This window comes from Drosophila melanogaster, chromosome X (genome assembly GCF_000001215.4).
Source record: "Drosophila melanogaster chromosome X".
Classification (NCBI taxonomy): Eukaryota; Metazoa; Arthropoda; class Insecta; order Diptera; family Drosophilidae; genus Drosophila; species Drosophila melanogaster.
Window position 1 is genome coordinate 7,933,528 of NC_004354.4, and position 23,292 is coordinate 7,956,819.

General features: G+C 47.0%; 6 protein-coding genes across 11 annotated transcripts; 4 read left to right on the forward strand and 2 right to left on the reverse strand.

The window, feature by feature from the left end:
* Nucleotides 1-214: 214 nt before the first annotated feature.
* RpS14a (Ribosomal protein S14a) lies at nt 215-1,150 on the forward strand. 2 transcript variants are annotated; one of them, NM_080145.5, is made up of 3 exons: nt 215-247; nt 482-743; nt 803-1,150. In NM_080145.5, the coding sequence occupies exons 2-3, from the start codon at nt 507-509 to the stop codon at nt 1,019-1,021; spliced, it is 456 nt and encodes a 151-aa protein (NP_524884.1). In that variant the 5' UTR covers nt 215-247; nt 482-506; the 3' UTR covers nt 1,022-1,150. The 2 variants fall into 2 exon arrangements, with proteins under 2 accessions (NP_524884.1, NP_727218.1); NM_167137.2 differs by having other exon boundaries at nt 215-743.
* Nucleotides 1,151-1,370: 220 nt separating this feature from the next.
* RpS14b (Ribosomal protein S14b) lies at nt 1,371-2,265 on the forward strand. Of its 2 annotated transcripts, NM_080427.4 has the most exons (3): nt 1,371-1,405; nt 1,648-1,912; nt 1,972-2,265. In NM_080427.4, the coding sequence occupies exons 2-3, from the start codon at nt 1,676-1,678 to the stop codon at nt 2,188-2,190; spliced, it is 456 nt and encodes a 151-aa protein (NP_536352.1). In that variant the 5' UTR covers nt 1,371-1,405; nt 1,648-1,675; the 3' UTR covers nt 2,191-2,265. The 2 variants fall into 2 exon arrangements, with proteins under 2 accessions (NP_536352.1, NP_001284995.1); NM_001298066.1 differs by lacking the exon at nt 1,371-1,405 and having other exon boundaries at nt 1,645-1,912.
* Nucleotides 2,266-2,368: 103 nt separating this feature from the next.
* On the forward strand, nt 2,369-20,356 carry Ubr3 (Ubr3 ubiquitin ligase). 3 transcript variants are annotated; one of them, NM_001272389.1, is made up of 12 exons: nt 2,369-3,192; nt 3,253-4,084; nt 6,161-6,897; nt 6,968-7,196; nt 7,256-7,668; nt 7,729-7,887; nt 13,888-16,770; nt 16,837-17,257; nt 17,336-18,117; nt 18,191-18,322; nt 18,397-18,536; nt 18,601-20,356. In NM_001272389.1, the coding sequence occupies exons 2-12, from the start codon at nt 3,442-3,444 to the stop codon at nt 18,716-18,718; spliced, it is 6,657 nt and encodes a 2,218-aa protein (NP_001259318.1). In that variant the 5' UTR covers nt 2,369-3,192; nt 3,253-3,441; the 3' UTR covers nt 18,719-20,356. The 3 variants fall into 2 exon arrangements, with proteins under 3 accessions (NP_001259318.1, NP_572428.3, NP_001259317.1); NM_132200.4 differs by having other exon boundaries at nt 2,369-4,084; nt 16,834-17,257.
* On the reverse strand, nt 7,951-13,381 carry orion. Of its 2 annotated transcripts, none has more exons than NM_132199.4 (5): nt 12,880-13,381; nt 12,369-12,692; nt 8,982-9,700; nt 8,531-8,917; nt 7,951-8,471 (listed from the first exon to the last, which is right to left on the reverse strand). In NM_132199.4, exons 1-5 carry the CDS (start codon nt 13,147-13,149, stop codon nt 8,177-8,179), a joined length of 1,995 nt encoding a protein of 664 aa, NP_572427.1. In that variant the 5' UTR covers nt 13,150-13,381; the 3' UTR covers nt 7,951-8,176. The 2 variants fall into 2 exon arrangements, with proteins under 2 accessions (NP_572427.1, NP_996366.1); NM_206643.2 differs by lacking the exons at nt 12,369-12,692; nt 12,880-13,381 and adding exons at nt 10,157-10,321; nt 10,392-11,158.
* On the reverse strand, nt 20,325-22,463 carry CG15332 (uncharacterized protein). The gene is made up of 2 exons (NM_132201.2): nt 22,244-22,463; nt 20,325-22,107 (listed from the first exon to the last, which is right to left on the reverse strand). The coding sequence occupies exons 1-2, from the start codon at nt 22,266-22,268 to the stop codon at nt 20,417-20,419; spliced, it is 1,716 nt and encodes a 571-aa protein (NP_572429.1). The 5' UTR covers nt 22,269-22,463; the 3' UTR covers nt 20,325-20,416.
* A 73-nt stretch (nt 22,464-22,536) lies between these two features.
* On the forward strand, nt 22,537-23,175 carry CG15330 (uncharacterized protein). The gene has a single exon (NM_132202.3). The coding sequence runs from the start codon at nt 22,595-22,597 to the stop codon at nt 23,138-23,140; it is 546 nt and encodes a 181-aa protein (NP_572430.1). The 5' UTR covers nt 22,537-22,594; the 3' UTR covers nt 23,141-23,175.
* The last annotated feature ends 117 nt before the right edge of the window (nt 23,176-23,292 follow it).

Below are 23,292 nucleotides of genomic sequence, written 5' to 3' on the forward strand. Positions count from 1 at the left end.
GAAGTCTTTCCTCTGGCGTGGCTTTTAATTATAATATAAGTCTATCTGAAACTAATAAATGTTTCATAAAAGTGCTAAACCAATTAAAAGACGCACAAAAAAGAATGCATTTTTAAATCCACCTGGGGTTTGAAGCCCCGACACACTCCCTATCGATAAGCTATCGCCAAACATCGCAAAACTCAGCAACCCTGTCATTTTGACAGCTACGTCAACCTTCTTTTTTGATATCCGGTTAACGCAAGTGGTTCGTCTTTAATTTTTCCCTCTTAATTTTTGCGAAAAAAAACCCGACTTTGAGCCCCTAAACTTAAAAAATGTGCCTTCCTCCAGAGTGTTCAGAGCGTCGACTGAAAATGACAAACAAGCTGCCCGGCAGCTAATTTTTTTTTACATTTTTTGTTTTGTTTGTTCGCACGCATTTGTTTTTATTTGTGAAACACGTGGTATAAATGTGGAAATTCCCTTGCTATTCCCGCAGTTGCTGATCGACAAACAAACCCAGAATGGCACCCAGGAAGGCTAAAGTTCAGAAGGAGGAGGTTCAGGTCCAGCTGGGACCCCAAGTTCGCGACGGCGAGATCGTGTTCGGAGTGGCTCACATCTACGCCAGCTTCAACGACACCTTCGTCCATGTCACTGATCTGTCCGGCCGTGAGACCATCGCTCGTGTCACCGGAGGCATGAAGGTGAAGGCCGATCGTGATGAGGCTTCGCCCTACGCCGCTATGTTGGCCGCTCAGGTGAGTTGTGCGCTCTCCGGTCCAGTTGGAGCCCGTCTAACGGTTTCAATTCCCTCCAGGATGTGGCTGAGAAGTGCAAGACACTGGGCATTACTGCCCTGCATATTAAGCTGCGTGCCACCGGCGGCAACAAGACCAAGACCCCCGGACCCGGCGCCCAGTCCGCTCTGCGTGCTTTGGCCCGTTCGTCCATGAAGATTGGCCGCATCGAGGATGTGACGCCCATCCCATCGGACTCCACCCGCAGGAAGGGCGGTCGCCGTGGTCGTCGTCTGTAGATGGCAGTATCTGGAAAGCAGTAGTCTATGTTTGCGGTCGAAATACAATACTGCATTTGTGTATGCGATAAGAAAGCTTTTCTGTTCGTGTGCATAGGTGCACTGTAATAAACCAGGAAAATACGATGTAAATGACTACAAGACATTTTTGTGTGTGCATTGGGTTCGGTTTGGGGTCTGCAAGTGCTGCAATATTTGATTTATAAGGACATTGGCGAAATGTTTACAAAAATTGCACATTACAAGCCGAAGAGTTGCCACCCTGGCGTGCCCAACGCGGTGGTAGCCCGATTGCGCCATCAAAGTAACTATGCGTCGATAACTATCGCATTACCAGCTGTGTTGTTTTTGCCTTCTTTTTTTCGCATCCGGCGCACGCAATTGGTTGGTTTTCTGCTATTTCTCCCTTTTTTTGTTCAATTTTACTGCAATTGACTTATTTGGCGGCAAAAGCGAAAAGTTGCTGCTAAATATGATTCAGTGATTTAGCATAAAATGAAAAATTTTGCGGACGCCGTGAAAGTGGTGGCGAATTAATTTGTTTCTCCCCCATTTTTTTTTGTGTTGTTTTTTTTTTTGTAGTGATTTGAGCCGGCAAATAAACATGGTGTTTTTTTCTCTTTTAGTTGCTGATCGACGACCAGACTCTGCAGAATGGCTCCAAGAAAGGCTAAAGTTCAGAAGGAGGAGGTTCAGGTCCAGCTGGGACCCCAAGTTCGCGACGGCGAGATCGTGTTCGGAGTGGCTCACATCTACGCCAGCTTCAACGACACCTTCGTCCATGTCACGGATCTGTCCGGCCGTGAGACCATCGCTCGTGTCACCGGAGGCATGAAGGTGAAGGCCGATCGTGATGAGGCTTCGCCCTACGCCGCTATGTTGGCCGCTCAGGTGAGTTGTGCGCTCTCCGGTCCAGTTGGAGCCCGTCTAACGGTTTCAATTCCCTCCAGGATGTGGCTGAGAAGTGCAAGACACTGGGCATCACTGCCCTGCATATTAAGCTGCGTGCCACCGGCGGCAACAAGACCAAGACCCCCGGACCCGGCGCCCAGTCCGCTCTGCGTGCGTTGGCCCGTTCGTCCATGAAGATTGGCCGCATCGAGGATGTGACCCCTATCCCATCGGACTCTACCCGCAGGAAGGGCGGTCGCCGAGGTCGTCGTCTGTAGAAATGGATCGTGCCACCCGCTTTTGACGCTGCTTTATATTCTTATACTATTAAATACATGCATAAATGCAGTGGCAAGGGCATGTTTTTTGGGCTCATGTGTTTCATTGTGGCCAGTGGCAACGCGTCGTTAGGTGGTGCTATCGATAGGTGATGGTTGGGACCACCAATGGTATGTGCAGGTGTAGAGCGGTCACACTGGATGAAATTCAAGACCTATCGATATCCTGATATACACGCCAACGAAGACCGTGTGTGGATTCGTGGAGCAAATCGAAGTTGGCAGGATTAAAGGCATTCGCGAACGCAGAGGCAGCAGCTAAAGGGCCACCCATGCACCAAAGAAACAAACTAGCTGGCCCAGCGGTTCATTTATCTGCGACTAACAAGCTAAAATCGGCGTAATTGGCAAGTTCAATGCACGACTAATATATTTGGCCACACTTGCCAGTGTATGTTTGTTCGTGTGCGTGCCTGTTTGTGTGGTGTCGTCTCCGTACGTGTTTGTGTGTGTGTCCGCGACGAGTATGTGTGCGCACATATTCGTATATCTGCAAGACTCGCGGATGAAACAGCGTGAAAAGTGAGCAAAATATCGGGGAAAAACGGCACGGTACGGCCACAGAACGGAACGGTACGGTGCGATACGATATCGAGAAAAGGCCATCAGCCAGAGTACTCCTCGATCCGGAAACGGATAATGGGGATATAGATGATACAGCCAATAGCTCCCCGAAAGCCACAGCACACAATAGGTCGGTCGGTCGGTCGGTTGGTTGGGCGACGTCGCCGAGAGTTAAACATCAAAAATCAAACCCAGGAACCGACGGAGCTAAGTGTCAAGTGTTTGGTGTTGTGAAATTTTTCGTTTCCAGCTCTCCGTTCAGCGTTCAGCCAATTTGCCAACCTTTTCCCCTCTTTAATTTGTTATCCCCGGACACCACAAGAGTTTCGATCAAAATTTTCAATTGAACGCAACATCGCCATAAACAAAAACATAAAGGTAAAATTCGGCCACTACCCAAACAACAAAAAAATAAAATCATAAGAAAAAATCACGCAGTAACGTAGAAGAAGCAGCAGCCGAAGCCGAAAAAAGACGAAAAGAAAACTTGTTTGAAAAGGCCGAACCGAAAGAAGAAAAAGAGCAGCAGCAGCAGCACAGCGGCCAAGTTTGGAAGAATTTCAGAATTTCAGCGTGCTAGGAACGGAGCAGCGGACCGGCGACGTCACCAAATAAACGCCCATCACCATGGACGAGGATGACAACCTGTCCAATGCCGACATAAGCATAGATGACGAGGAGGTGGTGCGGGAGCAGACCCACCATCCGCCCATGCAAGAGGATCAGGAGCTGGATAACGAAGATGGGTCATCCGACGTGGATCTGTCTTCGGTGTACGTCGTGCCACCCATAGTCTCGGCACCATCGCCCGCATCAGTGCGCATCGCTGGTGGATCCACAATTGGTGGCGGAGGGGTCGCAGCTGGAGCAGTTCCAACAACCACCGATAACTCGCATTCCCCCTTCCACGATTGGGATTCCAGTGTGGCGGCCGCTGCTGCTCCACCGCCGCCACCGCCCAGGACAGGACCAACTACAACTACAAGCTCCGGCACAGCCGCGGAATCGGGAGCCGCGTCCGCCTTATCCGACGATGCCGGCGCCAAGCCAAGTTTCTTCTTTGGCGCCTCCTCGTTCAGTTTGCGCAGCCGCAAGGAGGTGGCCGCCCTGATCAACACGGAATGCTGCCGTGGCAGCCCCACACCCGATCTCGACTCCATAATGGATACCCTATTCAATCCGGGGACGCCCATCGACAATCTGGACAACATCGAGTGGATACGATGGCTCATTGCCGGCGGACGGACGCCGCAGGAGTTTGTTAAAATTGGTACGTCCCAATGTGTGCATATCGATAAGTGTGTTGCATTTTCTATCGCCAAACAGCTGATCGCAAGTCCGTTGCCCCTGAAACTCTGACCGAGCATGTGTGTGTTACCTGCGTTATGTGTGTGTGTGTCTGTGAAATGTAATGGTTGTAGGGCACGCAAAGAAAAGGTAGAGAGGAAGAGAGCATAAAAGCAAGGTGCAAGGCAGCGTGAAGAGTGCGAGTGCACCACCATGGCAACAGCAATCAAGCGCACTCTCTCGCACACACAGCACACTCACTACACACACATATGCACTGATTAGGGGAGTCAACTTTAGCCCAATTTAATCTCAACTGCTCATCTATTTGCAATGCTGTATTTGTGCATAATTTTCATCACTACTTATTACTTTTTGTGCCAGGCTGCGTATGTCGCCAAAGTTGCTTTTATCGTTTATGGTTGTTTGTCGCGTCTAGTCTTGTCTTGTCTTGTCCCACTTGTCAGCTCTGTCACACGCACACATACACACACTCGTGCAAACTGGCGGGCGGAGACGTACACGCACAGTGGAATGCAGCTTGCACCTTGTGGCTTTGTATCAGCTGTTTCGGTACGCCTTGCGTAATAAATGTTTCCGCAGCATCCGTCCCAAAACCACACGAACACGAATGTAGATGGTGCTTGATTATATGATGGCACCTTTTGTCACCGCTAGGTGCTCCTTTTTTTTTTTTGTGTTATATTTCTTTCACCTTTTTGTTTGTTACTCGTTGCAAGAACAATTGCAAAATTGCACTGGTGCGGAAAAAGTTGATTGACCGTCATTGTTGTTGATTTGACAAAAACACGCACAGTGGTCGCGAGGGGCGGATGTGATGTGGCCCACTGTAAGCTGTCAACGGCAATTGACCGAAAGACCGTTATGTTATTGGGTGGTGTGTATGTGTGTGCGTGCGTGCGTGTATGGGTGAGGGTGAGAGAGTGCACCTTTTTTCCGTTCCCATGTCATGTCACCTCCCCTTCCCTTCGCCACACCCTTGCTCCTCCATTCGGACCTTGTCCAAAAGTTCTCAGTTAGAAAGAGACTGCTGAGCCAAGATAGTGAGAGCGAGAGAGAGTTGCTAACTTTCCGTTGATCGATCGCTATTACAATTTTACAACATTGTCAATCAACTTTCCGCTGCACTGTGGTTGTTATTGGCCAATCCATTCGATTTCCTTCCGCATGCGGCGGCCGACAACGTTGACCTTTTTAGTCAACAAGGTCCGAGCGGAATACGTACATACATATGAACATACATATGTGTATAAACTACGAAACATAAAACAATCGTATGTACATAAATACATGTACATACGCCCCAGAACGCAGGCCGAAGACAAAAAATCAAAGAGTCACGCAACTAAAAGCAAGAAATTAACTAAGCAATGAGTGCATCATTTTATTTTTGGAACTCAAATCAAATCAATAGCAATAGCAAGGCAATGCGGTCGGTCAGAAAAAATCAGCTAGCCTCGACTGGTTTTACAATTTCACCTCATCGCTCAAATTTGCAAGCGATATTTAATCGTTTTGTGATTAGAGGCGGGAACAATGCTTTGCAATCGACCGATTATTTCGATGATTTTGCATATGAATTCGTTGAGTTCAATTGGTTAAAAACCCCAAATACAACTTCTTAGGTCAAATTACCGTGGATATATTAATAAATTATTATTATTATACACATATACAAATCATGATTAACGTACCAACAAGATTGTCTTACGCATGCCTATAAAATTGTGCTTGTGCACTGATTTCTTGATGTCCTTTGTCTGTAATAACCGGATTCCAATGACCCATAATATTTAAGAAAATCGATAGTTGGCCAGGGCCTCTCACATAAATACAGAGCAAGGTCTTAACTTTTTAAGAACTTGCGGATGTGTCTGTTGGTTAAACATAACAAATTTTTTAGCTCTGTGATTCAATGTGGCGATGCCCTTGCTCCTTATGTGTCCAAACCTATTTTATAGCTGGCTTCTCTTCTGCGTCTGCCATATACTCAATGAATTGCTTAATGGTTTTTAATTTTTGAAATTTTATCTTGCAGTGCGCAGCTATGACAACCACGCCAAATGCGGTCTGGTATGGGTACCGCATGTGGTGGCCTACAGGTGCCGCACTTGCGGCATATCGCCCTGCATGTCCATATGCCGGGACTGCTTCAAGAAGGGCAACCACACGAACCACGACTTCAATATGTTCCTGTCACAGGCGGGCGGTGCCTGCGATTGTGGTGACACCTCGGTCATGAAGGCGGAGGGTTTTTGCAGTGATCATGGCATCAATAATCGGGTGAATCGCGATCCGGTGCCAAACAATCTTTTGGCAGTGGCCGAGGCCATAATGCCCAAGCTGCTCTTCCGCCTGCTGCAGCACTTCCGTGAGCACAGCGACACCCCACTGGAGGTGCAAGCGATAACGTCGTACTCCTGCGAGGAGTTCGCCAACATGCTGATCGATCTGAACAACATGGGCGAAATAATGCGCAAAGTGATGACGCGCACGCTGATAAATCCGGAGGTGTATGCCTTCTTCATGGAAGCACCGTGCCAGGACACCCGGAATGGACGCTTCTTGAAGGCGAACCGAGAGAAGTACGAGGATGCCGTCAATAGATTCCCAAACCCAGAGCCACCCGATGAGTACAGAGATCTGCCCGCGCTGGGCGACAAATTGGTCCACACCACGCTACTCGAAGAGTTCATCTTCTGGACATTTAAGTTCGAGTTTCCACAGACTCTGGTCTGCTTTCTGCTGAACATGCTGCCTGATCAGGATTACAAGGTTAGTCTTGATGGGATCATATGATTTTTACATATCTATATCAATATTTATTCGTTTTCTGCCCTAAAAGGAACACCTCACCCGCACATTTGTGATGCACTACAGCCGCATACCGTCCGTGTTGGAAATGTCCCGTGATCCGGACACGCTCAGCAACCGGGTGGTCCACATGAGCGTCCAACTCTTCTCTAACGAAAGTCTGGCCCTCAAGATGGTCAACGAGCTGTCGCTGCTGCACGTAATGATTATTAGTCTGAAGCTAATGATGTCCAAGATACTCATACAGAATACATTGCATGGTGAGAATTATTTTATATATCCGACTGTAGCTCTTTGAACATTTCCATTTTTCGTTCAGATCCCAACAAGAATTTTCATTTCGTCATCGACTGCACGCGTCAGGTGATGAAGGACCACTGCTACTGGCCACTAGTCTCGGACTTTAACAACGTCCTTTCACACGAATCGGTGGCCCTGGTCTTTCTGCGGGACGACAATCTCATCGATATGTGGTTCCAGTTTCTCCAGATGCTCCAGGGCATGAATGTCAATGTGCGCGAGACGGCTTCTCATGTGGAATTCGAGCCAAATAGCTACTATGCGGCGTTCTCCTGTGAGCTTGAGGCCAGTGCCTATCCCATGTGGTCGATTATCTCGCATCTGCAGGATGGCACACATGCCCATCTGGCAAAGAAGATCATCAACTACTGTGTGACGACGCTGCACGAGTGGCTAGACTCTATTTACTTTATGGAGGCGCGTCTATCTATGGTTGGTATTTTCAATCCGTTTATTGCAGTTTCAATAAAATCCTTTTATTTATCCGTGCAGGAGGAGATGATGCAGGCTTCGTTCCACTTTCCCCTGCATCGTTATCTGGCTGCCTTTGTTTGCCAGGCGGTAACTAAAATGGGAATCAGTCTGAACGATGTGCTGCCCTCACGCCCCTATCTGCTGCCCCTGCTGATGATCCATCCACTTCGCGTCCAGGTGAGTCTTCAATCCTTTATTTCGCTTATTTTCGCTTTAAATAGTAAGAAGGTCCTCGGTTCTCTGGTTTCTCAGATTCACATTCGTTTTTATTTCTTTTGTTATTTTCAATATAATTTGTTTTTATATTCTTGTCTTGCCGGATTCTGCATCTCCTGCGGTTCGTTCTCCTCTGATCTCACTTAGACTATGCGACAGTTAAACGCAAGTGTGTATTGATAGGTAGTGTACAACTAAAAAAAAGCTATGACATATGTGCGGGATGGAAACAGCACCGCTTCTCTCCGCTTTAGAATCTATTCTTTGGCACCTGAACGTGGGGCATGAAGTCGTAGGTGATGATCTTGGGGCCCAGGAAGCCGCCGTAGCCGTTGCGGCCCTTGTAGTAAATGCCAATGCCGGCTAGTGGTACTGGTGGATTCGAGACCACGTCCTGGATGTCCATAAACGGCACTGTGCTCTGGGCGGCATCCTTGTCCAGTCCAGTGTTAGTGAAGTCGATGTACTGATTGTGGCGCGACAGAGGTATCGAGTGTGCTATTGTCCGCGTAGACACGTCGGCGTTGCTCAGACGCAGTTTCTCCCTGAAATCAAGGGGTTAGTTATTTAGTTTTTGCTATCCGAAAATAGAGGACACACTTACCTGCGTGCGCCGCTGACATCGGTATTGTCGTTGGACTTCCAATAGCTATTGTACTCCGGCCGGATGAGCTGACCCGTCCGGAAATCAAACTCACTGTAGTAGGCCTCCAAATTCAGATGTGTGCCCACCACACGGAATCGCACGCCGGTAACGACAAAGGAATTGTCATCCGTATCCACATCGTCCAGATCGATGGTGCGTTTCTCGTAGCTCAACTTATGATAATCAACGCCATTCTTCACATGACGATCAAAGACGTTGTACTTTTCCACGGGTTTCCATTCCAGAGTGCTTTGATTGACAATACCACGAGGCAGGAGTTCGCCCTCCTGGATTTGCAGATGGAAAATGCGATTTTGCTTTACAAAACGCAAACCAGTCACGACTCTGAAGAATAATTAGTAAATATGTGGTTGATATTTCAAAATCAACAGATTCAACTAGAACTTACCGGTTGCGCTTGACATCGGCGATCGTGTCCCGCAGATTGAAGAAACGATCAGACTTCAGACCCTCCTCGTCGCACAGGCAGAAGCAGTAGCTGCAGTGCCAGAGAAGGTAACGCCACCAGCTGTCCACCTTGGTGGTGCCCCTGGTGCACTTACCCCGCTGGCCAAGGACGCGTCCGTTTTCGTACTCGATGAACTCATAGCGCCGCGTGCTATTCTGTGGCGACGGGCACACCCACATGTCGGAGTCTACGAACCTGCAGTTGTACAGACGACCACTACATTTCGGCTGACGGGAACAGTAGAGATCCTTAAAGCAGCCTTCACTGCGGGTGGACTGATAAAAGTCACACGTCTCTCGGCAAGTTTCCTCTTTATTCAAATCCACCTCGTTTTCAATGTAGCCTTGAAGGAGGCGCGTGACCTCGTCATAGGTGACTCCCCGTACATGTTTCGTCGGATCACAGCGGTAAACGATACGATCAGCTCGTAGCATCACATCCTTGAGTATTTTTAGTGTGCGTTCCGTCCTCTTCTCATATTCGGAACGCATGATTTCCGCCTCCTGGGTGTAGTTGCCCTTCCCGTAGACCCGCAACATCATCCACGAGAATTCCATCATGGTGTAGGCTTTCAGTTCGGTCAGGGCTATATCCGCATATAGTGAGTATATAAACTGCTGGGCCGATTGCATGGTATTGCAAATTTGATCGGTAGACACCTGTAAGCAAGAAATTTGTTCATATTATTGCGAAATTCATTAATATGATCAATATTCAGCTGTTTTTTCCTTCTATCCATCTGGCATTCTTTACCAGGTAGTGTTACTCTTGTTTTTAGCTCTAATTAGCAAGCCATCACATCTGGCTGTTAAAATCTTTTCCATACCACTATTATTATTATTATAGAACGGTAATTACAGATCGCGTGGGGGTGTAAAATTAGCTATTGCATTTTGGAATCGTATAAAAAATATGATATCTAATGTTTTTACGAGAATTTAATTTGAAAATTACTACTTTAAAATGTGATCAGATATTGCGAGGTTTTTTTCGCTTTCAATAAGGAACAAGGGATTTCCTGTTTTGATTTTGTGCATATGTTTTAAAGTGCATATGATCACAACAATATTGTACGTATTGAAATTTTCATATTGCTGATGGGTGGGTTAACTAACTATCATGGCTCGGTAGTAGAGGGTCTGAGAAACCATCACTCGCTCGATTTCCTGCAGGATTCGTGGCATTGAGGCGGTGTTATCGTTGCGCAGGATTGCTCCGGCTAGATTTAAAACGGCAAGTTCATCCAGTTCGACGCTGTTGCTCTGCTTGACAAAGGTGTCCTATTCGGATAATTAGGAGTTAATATGTTATGATCTATCTAAAAAACAGCCCGTATAAGAGTCGAAATACCTTGTAGGCATCGTAAAGCTTGCTGATATAAATGAGATCCCTTTCCAATAGCGACCATTCGTAGTGATTGAGGATCTTGTAGCGATGCTCCTCGAAGGTGCGTCTCATTTGGGGTTTCGCATCGAAATCGCGATGCGAATCGTATACTTTCCTTATCTGTGTTTCCTTATTGTTTTGACTATTGGCCGTTTTGGCCAGATAATTCCACAGGGCGCGTTCCAGGGCGATGTATTCGGTGCGCAGAGCGTCCACTTCCATTTGTGGGGTGCTTGGGTGCATCCATCCCTCGGACGACGCCGATTTTGTATTTCCACAAATCACAAGCGTGACAAGAACAGCAACAACAGCAGCTAATAATCCGAAAGGCGGCGCCATATTTACTCGCCCGATAAGATATGTATCCAGCTAGCGAATATAAAATACGGGGATTTCCCTGTCCCTGTATTGTATCCCTGTATGTTTCCAATTTGTCTAGCCTTGGGTTTTCTGCTTCTTCTATTTATACTTCGTATTTGAGGTTTTACTTCTTTGCTGCTAATGAAAGGGCAAGGCAAGAAGAAGAGCAACAGCAGGGTGCACTGCTTGCTTTCCGCAACTTCAACTTCAACTTCCTTCAATTGGAAACAAAGAATCCGAGCCTCGTTTTAGAATGCTCGTCCTCGATACAGCTGAGATTTCACGATTTTTTATGATTTGCGATTTACTTTAATTCCCGCTCGCCTCTGCTGGGTGTTGTGGTTCTGAGTGCTGTTCAGCTACTGTAATTTTTCAGTTTCTGCTTTAAAGCGCTCCACGCTCAGCGATTGTTTGTTTGTGTCTGTGTGTGTGTGTAAGTGTTCGTGTTGATGTGTGCTCGTTGAAAATACAATACGAAAAAAAATTGCTGACTGAAGCTCTTTTTTCATGCATTGTTGTTGGTCTTTTAACAACCAGACGATATGAGAAGCGTAAACACACACACACACACAAAACACTTGTGCTTGTGTGAGCAGTAATCAGGAATTCAGCAAATTTCGTTTGATTTTTCGGTTTCACACACAGCAATAATACCCTACTCAGTTAGCTTAATTATTCAATCGACTGGAGATCATATTGGCACTTGCATACCTAGCAATCGATAACTAGAAAGTTGTGGCCGCATTGTTTTTGTTTCGGCTGACGTCTAATTGGTATGGCAAACAGCTGAGTGAGTGCGTTGTAAGCACTCTCCTTTCTCTCTTTCCGTTTTTTCGTGACGCAATGCACTCACAAAGAGATGCGCTCTCTGCTCTCTTTTTCGCAGCATGGGGGCAAAACTGCTGCATTGCCCTCAGGCGTTTGTTTGTGTATTTTTTGTTTTGTTTAACTTGTTTCGCAGTCTTTTGTTGACACAAGACCTTTGACCTCACACAAATAGTAGACGCACACACCCGCAAGAAATGGGAGCATTTGTGCGCCTTCCATGTGAGAGAGAGTGCGTGCAGAGGCCTTAACCGTTATTTGGCGACAAAAGAAACGGTGACTAATACACTGCAAGACTTTCTTTTGCCAAAAAAAAATGAGAAAAAAAGAACGACTTAACTGACGCGTCAACCGGAAAGTCGAGTTTACAATGCTTAAAACCTCGTGTCTAGACCTATATCATATCCCGGGCGAGCATCATTCGTGAATCATCCGGTTAACAGGCATGCAGGAAGCAATTCACAAATTGACACCCCAATCACAATCCGTATTTTTACAGTGAAGCATGCCTCAGCTCAAAGCACCCTACAATGTAATCAAAGCAAATGGTTGTTTACACTTTTCCTTTTTTCTGACTGTCTTCTGGGTTAATACGTTTTTTGGCTTAAAAATTTAGCTTCTTTTACAGTTATCCCAGTGGATGGAGCCGGTTGATAAAATGTCTTTCAAAATGACTCAAGCTAAAAATGCTCTTTAAGTTCGATGATCCCAAAATTTTCGCCTGTAATAAGCGTCATATCACATAAACTATATTACCTCATAGGCAGTGGCCAGCTGTTGGAGTAGATTGGTGGACGTTGTGTTGGAAGATCGATCCTCGTTGCCAAGTAGAGTGATATGCAGACGATCCATCAGATGGTGCACCGAATGTGCATTCGGCGACACTGTCCACTCCGCAAACGTTATCAGCGTGGACATCTCCAACTTGTCCTTGTAAGCCTCGTACTTCTGCATCTGCTGATAGCGCGATGAGATCCTATTGATCGTGTCCGAGATATCATTCATCTTAGCCATAATTGGAGCGTTGTTGTGCATGAAGCTAGTCACCGATTCGATGGCCAAGGCAACATATTGAGCGTGCTGAAGTGGGTTTTTTTGTGTGGGTTAGGTATACAGTTGATATGTGCCATGGTTGTTATACCCTTGCAGCATACAAGCGATTAGATCTATTATCTATGGTGCAAACAGCTCACCAAATTGGCAATGCCCACTGCAAGGGTACACAAAAGAAGAGCTAAAGAGCGGTCTTAGCTTGCCGCTGACTCACCTGATCTTCGGTATTGTCTATTTGCTTGCTGACTTCTTTGAGGCGCTGCAACACCTTCTTCTGTTTCTCGCGCATCAGTGGGAAATCAATGTTGGCCGCCAACGGGGAGGATTGTACAATGTCCCAGGCCTTGAGGACGCCGGAGGTGACCTCTTTGACCACATGTATGATGTCCAGGACATCCTCGATCAGAGCGTCCGTTAGTGTGGGCTGTTGCAGGGCGACCAACGTGGCCAGAAGCAGGGGAAGTACCCAATTTATAAATCTCATCCTGCAGCCGGCTGTGCGTGAGTGCTATTTGGGTTTCGTTTTGTATATGAATGTTTATTTATTTATTGCAGCGCGAAATTTGACGATCGTTGGGGATGTTGTGCTGACGATGGTGGGGTGTCTTTTAAATATTATGATTAAATGCTTGCACAAACAAGCAAACACACAGACAGACAGATAGACACGGGCTGGCACGCAACTGCGCCCGCTGAAAATCAAAACGCAAATGGGAGGATAGTCACAAAAACAGAGAGTCGAGTTTTGTCTCGAGCTCGAGCGTCGAGTTTCGACGACGTTGGCAGATTAATCTGCTGTGCTGCTCTCGCCGCTCGGAGATTGATTAAAAAATCGTACAGTTGTGGGTTTCACTTGTCTCTTTTCCTTCTTTTTCCGCCGCCTGTAGACACCCTGTTTCACACACAGACAGACACAAATATGCGGAGAGACGGGCTCTGTTTCTTTGTTTTGCACCGTTCTTTGTCGGTTGTCGGGGAAGGGGGAGGGGCAGATAGACAGCATAGGTCACAGCGAGTTTCGATAACTTTGTCTGCTCGCAAGTCATCGATGTTTCATAACTATCGCACTCGCTGGTGTACGGTTACTTAATTTTTTTTTATTTTTATTAATTTTAAATAAAGATTATGTGCGTGAAATAATTTTTTATATTTAAGAGAATAGAATAAAATTTGTATATAAAATTAAATTTAAATGTTAAATTTATTTTTACTTCGTTTTTAGAGTTTTTTCTACGAGATCCTGGCCGGAAAATGGGTGCGCAATGGTCTCCAAATCAAGGGACAAGCGATGACCTATATCCAGGCGAACTTCTGCAACTCGATGGCCGACATGGACCTGTTCTTCCTGCAAATCTGTGCCACCAACCTGCCGCAGTACTTCTTTCTGCAGAACACCATCGAGTTGTTCGACGTAGGTCAATGGCTGGAGACAGCTCCCTTGAAGCAGCCTCAAAAGGCGGAGCAATCCTCGATGCTGGAGGGATTCCTAACCTTCTTGGCCACCCTGGTGACGAGTCGCACTAATCTGGGAAACGATGAAGCCACCCAATGCATTATTGAGATCAGTGCCTTGTTGGCTACCGAGAACAAGACGCATTCGCAGCTCCTTGAACTAATGCCGGAGCGGTCGGGCAATGTGCATACCAAAAACTTTGAGACCTTCCTTAAGAAGCTATCGGTTTACAAGGCTCCGTCGAGTGGGAGCGAGAACCTGGAGCAGGGTCTCTTCACGCCCATCGACGAGGTGTGGGAGAAGCACTACGATCCGCTGCACGTCCTTTTGCGAGCAGTTCATCGTCGAGACTTTCAATCATCGCTGGACCGCTTTACAAACTATGTGAAGAGCAAGGATAAGATGCCGGCAAGTGGTAACCTATGGCCACCCTTCCGATTGCCTCATGCTCTGCCCGCAACGAGCTCCTTCAGTGATCCCTGCAAGATTTTGAACTCGCGCATCTTTCACTCCACCATCCTGTCGATATTTTTCCGTGCAGTTCACACACGTGATGTTTCCGAGCATCTGCTGGCTCTGGCTGTGTTCCTCTTAGAGATTGCTGTGGAAACAAGTGATGATGTTGGCAGTGGAACTGGAGATCGGGCCCCTCCTGCGCTGGCTGCTGTGGTGGAGTCATCTAGCGGGCCGGGCTATCATGGCTACGGCACGGGACGGCATGAGCCGCCCAAGCTTTTCCACTGCTATCCCACGGACAATCTAAGCTGCAATCTGCGCCACGTGGTCAAGAAAGTGTCGCTGAAGTCACGCGATCCGCAAGTGATCACCTCCAGCTATCGGTCGAACCCATTTTACTCAGATCTGGACTTTGAGGTTGAAGCGGATCCAGAGCAATCGATGCGCATGATTGGTCAAGGGGACCCCGAAGGAGATGAGGCAACGGGTGGAGCTGGACTGGGAATGGGAGCTCATAGCAGAAGGAATGTCTCTCAGGCGCTGGTGCCGATGAGAGTGCCCGGCATGGAGGTCGCCCTACCACCGGATCTTTCAGTAGTTGCCGAAACCGGTGTGGTTATCCGCCAGGATAGCAACGAAGATGATCTACTGAGAGAAGGCAATCATGCCATGGATATGAGTCCACCGGCTGCTCTCGATTTCCACTTTCCGCTGCAGCAGATCACTTTGCCGGAGAGCGGAATGGAGGTGGCTATTCGGAGAGATCTTCTGCTAGCCGAAACGAATAATATGGGCGCAATTGCAGGTGGAGCTGGAGGTGGCGCCAATGCATCGGCCACACCACCAGCAGGGGCTTCCAATGAGATGTTCTCGCCTACCACACCCACAGGCAGCGGTATGCTCCTGCCTTTCCAGCGGGTTCAGCCTGTAGCCGTACCCAGTAGCGGTAATATGGATATTGTACCATCAAATGCCATGGGTGCCGGCGGAAGTTTCACATCCGGCGTAAGTGGTAGCGGCACTGGACGTAGAATGAACTACGAAACGGGTGGAGCACGTAAGCGATCCGTGGACATTGCCATCGGTGGCAGCAATAAGGATGAGCTGCATTTGGACGAAAGCATTTTGTCCCTGCTACTAAAGCTTCATTCTCAGCTCTCAGGCACACTAGATAGCTTCTCGTTGAGCGACGGTGAAGATCAATCATCTGACGACGATTCGACCATGGATGTGGACTGTAACGAAGCCAGCACCTCCATGGCAGCAGCGGAGAGCACTGCCCTGGCTGAGAGAGGACGCAGTAAGCGCAACTACAAGAACATTCATGTATCCTCCTCGCGCATCGGTGACGGACCATTCTTTATTGGTAATCTGCTGCGAAAGATCGCCAAGCAGGATGAGCAGTGCGCCCAGAGCATCGACGACATCCGTGCCAGACTCTGGCCGAATCAGCGTGAAAAACAAGCAGAGGCGAAAGCACGCGAGGCCAAGGAGAAGGAGGAGCGCCGCAAAAAAGCACGTGAGCGCCAGCAGAAGATGATGCAAGACTTCGCCAACAAGCAGAAGCTCTTCATGCAATCCGCTGCAGCGTCATCCAGTGGCATGGGCTACGGACCGGAGGACGAGGACGATGAGGAGTTGTACGAGGAGCAGCCGCGTGAGAAAGAGTACGATTGCATAATCTGCAATTGCACTACGCCCAGTACCGAATCGAATCCTATCGGCTTGGTCGTTCTGGTCGAGTCCAGCGGCATTGTTGGTCATCGGCGGCGCATCGCCGAGCGATTGCCGCTGCCGATAAACGCGGAGGATGAGTCCCGACTGGCGCACACCACTCGACTGGCGGCTGAATTCAACAGGCGCACGGAACTGCTCAGTCTGAAGTTTGGCGATGAGTCCTGGTATCTGTCCAATAATATGGCCTACGACAACGGTGTACATGTGCAGTCGTGTGGCCACCACGTTCATCTCAGTTGCCTAGAGGCATACCTTAAGACGCTGTACACCACCCAACGTCAGCCAGTTCAGGATCGTGGCGAGTTCTACTGTCCCGTGTGCCGACAGCTCTCAAACTCGGTGCTGCCGCTGAGTCCACAACTGGACAGACCCACGCACCTGGTCCGCTCTGGTAATCAGCCATTCGAACGTCTGGTCGCCGATCTAACAGATCTGATTAAAGAGAACGAAACGATACCGGTAGGCATAATGATTATTAAGCCATTTAACTATTTACCTAAAACATAACCTTATACTTTTTAGCAGCCAACAAAACTGACAGAGGCCATGGGCCATGCCATGGAGGTGATGACAAACATTGCCCAGCGCAAGGTTAAATGCTCCTCGATAACGTTCCGCAAGCTGTTCATTTTCGTTACCTCGATTGCGCGTACAAACCTGGAGGCGGAGATCATCCAGCGGGGCGGATCACTATGTACAGCGAATGCCACGCGGTACAAGCCAAAGCGGGAATGCATCGTACCGCTACTGCACGTGCTATCGGTACATGTGCGTGTCTTGGTTGAATGGCCGCTGTGGAGCAGCTGGGCCTCGTTAGCTGGCCTGCCCGTTACCGCTACGGAACCGTTGCCGGCGCACTGCCTCGAATTGATTCCCAGCATATTAGCGGATCCCATTGCTCTGCTGCTCAAGTTTATCCTGCTGGCGCCACTGCAACTCGATCAGGGTGAGTAGTTGTGCATGATATATATATTACCATTATATGGCACTATTAAATACCAATGGTTTTTTTTATCCCATTTAGATTACTTTACGTGCATGGTGAAAGTCATGTACAATCTGCTGTACTATCAAATTGTGGTTCAGCTGTGCGTTACTCTCACCGATTTAGAGTGCGATCACATTGTCAAAGTTTACGGCAGCACTAGCGTTGGCAGTGACAACTCTGCTGCGGAATCCCAACAGCAGGAGTCTGCCGCCGGGACAACGAACAACCGTCGCCGTGCTGGACAACAGCAGCAGAGCTCCTCGCAGCTAGGAAAGGCCATGGCCCTGGTGCTGAGCCAGACAAATGACCTAGTTCACTTGCGACGCGACTGCATACCCAGTACCAGCAGCTCGGCGGCAGCGTCGGCGGCTGGTTCCTCCTCCACAACGTCCACAAACCATGGAGCTAGCGCAGCCACAGCCTCCTCTGCCACGACGATCGAGGTTAATCTGAAGTCCATGGAATTACAGCTGCAGGCGCTATGCTTGCCGTTTTTGCGAGTAGCTGCCCTGCTGCGCCAGCATCTCTATCGCCATGAGATGCCGGAGATCTCGGCACCGGGACTGGAATTTGTGCGCCTTGTTTACTATTTGGAACTCGTAACAGATTCTATGGACTGGGATTGCTTTAATGCCAGCAAGGGGCTATGCTTTATTCCCGGCACTGAGACAACGCTGCCCCAGTTCTGGTGCCAGCAGTTGATGGAGGTGCGTCCGCCGGCCGATACGGTCAGAGAATTGGTGCTCATCAATCAGCATTCGTTGTGGCAGCAGCCGCGACTTCTTGAATTGCCGCGCGAGTACGAACGCTTGTTCACGGTAAGAGTTGTGACTTACTATGTTGATTTTGGATATGTAATAATAATACGATTTTTTCGTTTTCCCCCCAAAGTACTACCATGAGCGGCCGTGCCTCAATTGCTATAAAGTGCCCAAGGAGAGCTCCATCTGCCTGCTGTGCGGGACGATCGTATGCCTCAAGCAGAACTGCTGCGCGGAGAATGACTGCTGCGAGGCTGTTCGCGTGAGTAGTCTTAAAATTCACTCGATGTTGATTAAAGTGCTAATGCGTATCCCTTTGGTTTATCACCTAATCAGCATACGCTATCCTGTGGCGGTGGCATAGGCATCTTTTTGGTGGTCACCTCCACGTACATCATTGTTATCCGCGGACGACGCGCCTGCCTTTGGGGCTCACTCTATCTGGACGACTTCGATGAGGAGGATCGCGATCTCAAGTGAGTAATCAGAGTTTTAATATAATATGTTACGATTGTAATTTATTTTTAAACTACTTTGCAGGCGCGGCAAACCTTTGTATTTGAGCAAAGACCGCTTCAATCTCCTGGAGTCGCAGTGGCTGTCCCATAAGTTTGCTCATACAAAACACACATGGGTGTTTCACCGGGATCTCTTGTGAAATATGGAAGATCTACTGCGCAGCATCCAGGAGCTGGTTGGCCAGATCTGAGATGCCCTATCCACGCCTAGTCGAACCAGTCAACCACAAAACCACCCAACCACACAACCACACGATCACCCGTCCCCAAAATCCGCCTTCAGCAGCTGAATCACCACTAATCCAATCAACCACCTGACTAAAAGCTAGTTTCCACATTTTGTCGGCTTTTCGTATCCGTTTACGCATCTGCATTTTGTTTACGGCTTTCGATCCCCATCCCCCACCACATGCCCCAAACGCACCTAGAAGCAATGTAGGCAATTTGCAATTAATTGATATTAAACATTTTTTTTTAATACATAAACAATACTTATAAATATGGATGCAAAGGGATACGAAATACCGACAACTATACTATTGTTTGTTGTCAACTTTTTAAGTGAGAAACGCATAATACACCTTATACAGAAGATCACATAATCTTGCGATCGACAACAATATTTAACAACCAATTATAAATTACAAATATTATTACCCACCCACTTGCTGGGCAAAGACGACGCGAAAACAGCCTGGATAAAACGGAGATGGTGCATCGCGCGGGTCTTCAGTTGCGTTCTACCTAAACTAAGTCTTAAGTCCTTAACTTTATAGATTTTTTTTTTTAGGGAAAGAAAGGCAAGAAGGCAAATAACAAATTACGAGTAACAAATAACACGATACTACACAATATAAAATTGCCTACATTGGACTCATGAGTTTGTGCATGTAAAAAATGAAAAAAAGATTATATAGTTAATATATACAAATACAATATACACTACAGTTAATTGCAACATAAACGAAAAATGATACAAAAAAAAAAAAAAAAACAATAAACGAAAAGCGAATTGTGAAATGCATAGAAACTAGTTTGCATGCCCCATTATACATAAATATTATGTAATTAAGAAGCATAAGAAAAAAGATGATTGAAAGAACGAGAAGGGTAATCAATCTGAATTGGAAACGCTAGGATCATCGGATGTGAATTTGTTATTAGTTTTTACAAATTGTGTGTTATTTAGGCGGCGCTTCAAGGGAACTTCGATATTGTTTGAGCGCATATGTTTATTTTGAACGATCAAATTGAGCCACTGCAAAGACTAGCTAATATTTCAATATCTAGAAGTATATACATACATATATATAATAGGTTTTTCAAGCAAATTCAAAATTGTTGAAGATAGTATCTTCGGCAAAAAAAAACCTGGTTGTCTAGTAATTGGTATAAATTTCCATCAAGTTATAGAAAAATTGCATGTGCGTTACACGAAAAGACATGGAAGAATTGCTACGAATTGTAAATACACTGAAAACGAAGCTGCATCTTGTATAATTAAATATTAATATATCACAGTTTTATCTTTTTTTTTTTTTTACTAGTTATACAAATCTAGATGTTTTGGTTGGCCTCCTAGACTAACTAAATTCAATTCTGCAAAACAAACAAACAAGAAAAACACATGATTTAAGAGATTAAATGGCACAGCACAGCAATACACAATACACACTCAATACACACAATACACACACAGCCCCTAGTACTCTAGTACACCCAAAAAAGATAATGTAAACGTGCATTCTGAGTGACAAACCGAAAACCCTTAATAAAATTAAAAAAAAAACCATTACAACATTATATGTAATCAAAATACAAACATTGGAATAATGCATCTAGAAGTTCACTGTGCATTCGCAGCACTTGCGGATTGGCTGACGCAGAGCCAGCATGAGATCACGCTCCATCCTGTATATGTGATCCCGCATCAAGTCGTCGGTGTTGGATCGAATCTCGCCGCGATTCTCTAAGACCTCGCGCAGCTGGTCCAAGGCGAGTTCGGTATCGACCCCGGGCACTGGGTTCTCCTCGCCCAGCATACTCAATTCGGCGACGGTCAATTCGGCAATGGCATGAGACATAACATCAATGTCGCTATCAATCTTAAAGCACGAGAGGCATTTCTTCTTATTGGCCACATCTTCGCCTTCATCCTCCGGTTCAGGTTCCGGTTCCGGTTCCAGTTCGGGAAATTGAGACTGATAGTCTGCTGTATTTATTCCATCATCTCGAGTATCTGTGATTTTACTGGCACATTCCTTGGTCACCTTCGCAATGCATCCATCTTCAGAGGCCTCTTCGTAGCTTTCCACACTGTAAGCACCCGCTGGAGGCGTCGGTTTGTCCGATTCCATTACCAAGAAGCCCTTGGTGGAGGTTATGTGCCTACTAAGCCCCCCGAGAGTTTCAAGCGTTAAACTTGCAATGGACTTGGCACTTTCGCGGGCTTTCTTGTCAAAATTCATTCTGATTTCCTCTATCATATCGGTGCACTCACCATCGCGGGAGTATTTGCCCACAAACAGAGGTGGTGTAATGGTACAGTTGTGCTGCTGTTGCGGAGTGCCGAATCGACCTATCCGTTTAATGAACCACAGCTCCGAAAGACTTCCCGGCTTGAAGACGCAGCAGGCTTCGAATCCCTTGGGCATGAAACGCTTGGGCAGAAAGATTGGACGATTGACGCCCTCACAAATGGGAAAGACATCGGTGGGCAGGTCGAACGTGGGGCACTCCTCCTCATCACACATGGTGGCGAATGCCACAGATGGAACATGCGGATTGTTAACGGTGGACAGAATGGACACCGTAATGTTCAACTGGTGCGGCATAAGCATCAGGACTTTGGACAAATCCGGGGTATAAATGTTGTCCTGCGCCTGGACACAAGGATATGGATAGGGCGACGGTAGACGCATTGTTGCCGGCAAACTGTAGGCCACCGACAAGGTGAAGTCAGGGCGAAGCATTAGCTCCTCGGTTATATCATCATCGTAATGATGATCGGTGGCATGCATCTCATACACGAATGCGTCCTCTCCTTCCGGATTGTCGTACATGTCCAGGAAACTATCGATCATCGACGCCAGGCTGATATTCATGCTGCGCAGACCGACGAACAGCGGCGGCATTGGGCCCTCATGTTCCGTCCTAATCAGATCAACGGGATAGCAATCACGTGGAAGTACACCCGGCCCAAAAACCCCACCGGCTTCGAAGCCCATGGGCAACATAACCGTGGGCATAAAGACGATCTTATCTATCGGAGCGTTATCCGGGAAAAGGGAAGCCGGCAAATCGAAGCAGGGCGCCTGGAAGCCCTCAAAATATTCGGCTGACTGCTGATCGTGCTTATGGACATCGGGATACAGGCGGGCCATCACAATTCTGTTGGGGCTCTTGAAGAACATCTTCGGCATGACCAGATTGAACAGATAGGGCAAGTAATCGGCCTTCTTCAACTCTGTCACCTGGTTTTCGTCGCGATTCGCGGAAGCCACTTGCACCATTTCGGCCCTCGGTATGCCTGCAATGCCAATTGAATTTGAACGTTTAGAGGCATGAATAACTTATTAATTATTATTATTTTTTTTTTGATTTGACAGTTGAGATTATCAAACGAAGAAAAAAGCAAAGAAAAACAGGCTATTTTGTGTTCTTACCTCCCTTTTTTCCCCGTTTAGCCATTTTGATTTTCCTTATTGGTCCACAACACTAAGAAGCACTTAAATTAACAAAGTATCAAATTAAAAGTTCACAAAAGTTCGAAGTCAGCCGGTCAGCAATTCAGAGTTTCTATTATTCAGAGTTCTGCAAACGTGAAAACTCACTTCAATACTGAAAGTTCGCCTCCGTTTTTAGTGAGGTTAACTTGACAGTTGCCCCAACACCAATACAAATGCCTACACGGATCCCTGGACTATGGCTATCAAAATTATAGAATTGCCACCTTTTTGGTTAGTAGAAAATATTACAAAAAAAAAATATTGAAATTGGAAAAAAAATTCAACAAAATGGACGTTGCAACAACACTTTGGCGCTTGCAGCAGGCGCATCAGCGGCAACTTAACGAGTGGGACAGGATTGGTAGACGCCTCAAGCGGCTGACGGGCAAGAGGTCCAGCGACTTGCTCATCCACGATCCGCTCCTGCAGCCACCGTTCGTCGCCCATCCTGGCCAACGGATGAGCGGTGGTGGTCAGCAGACGCCGATGCCGTTGCCAATGGCCAGGAAGCAGACAACGCAGATCAGACGCAATCATCCGAATAAATCGGTTAAATTCAAAGCATCCAATAATAACACCTTGGATCTACTTGTCGTGGGTCAACAGCTGCAAATGCATCGTCCACCTGGACGACGGCATGTGCAGCTCCACAGTCCCATGTCCTCTCAGCCCCGCCAGCATATCGAAGAGTATGTCTATTTCTATCCGGTCCACTACCATGAGACGGACCACTGGCCACCACACGGCCAGCCGGAACCAAATCTTGTGGTGGATGCACGATTTGTGGCCGAGCTACTGGATGAGCTGCTGCTGCCTGCAGGCAATCGTATTTGATTTGTGCTTCGTTCAAATAAAAAAGAAACATTGCGAAAAAAATTTGAATTTTTCAACGGTCTTGTTTTTTCTCATACCTTTCGTAAAAACGAAATATGATTTCATTTCATATTTTAAAATTAACAATTGAACATACATAAAAAGAGCAAAAT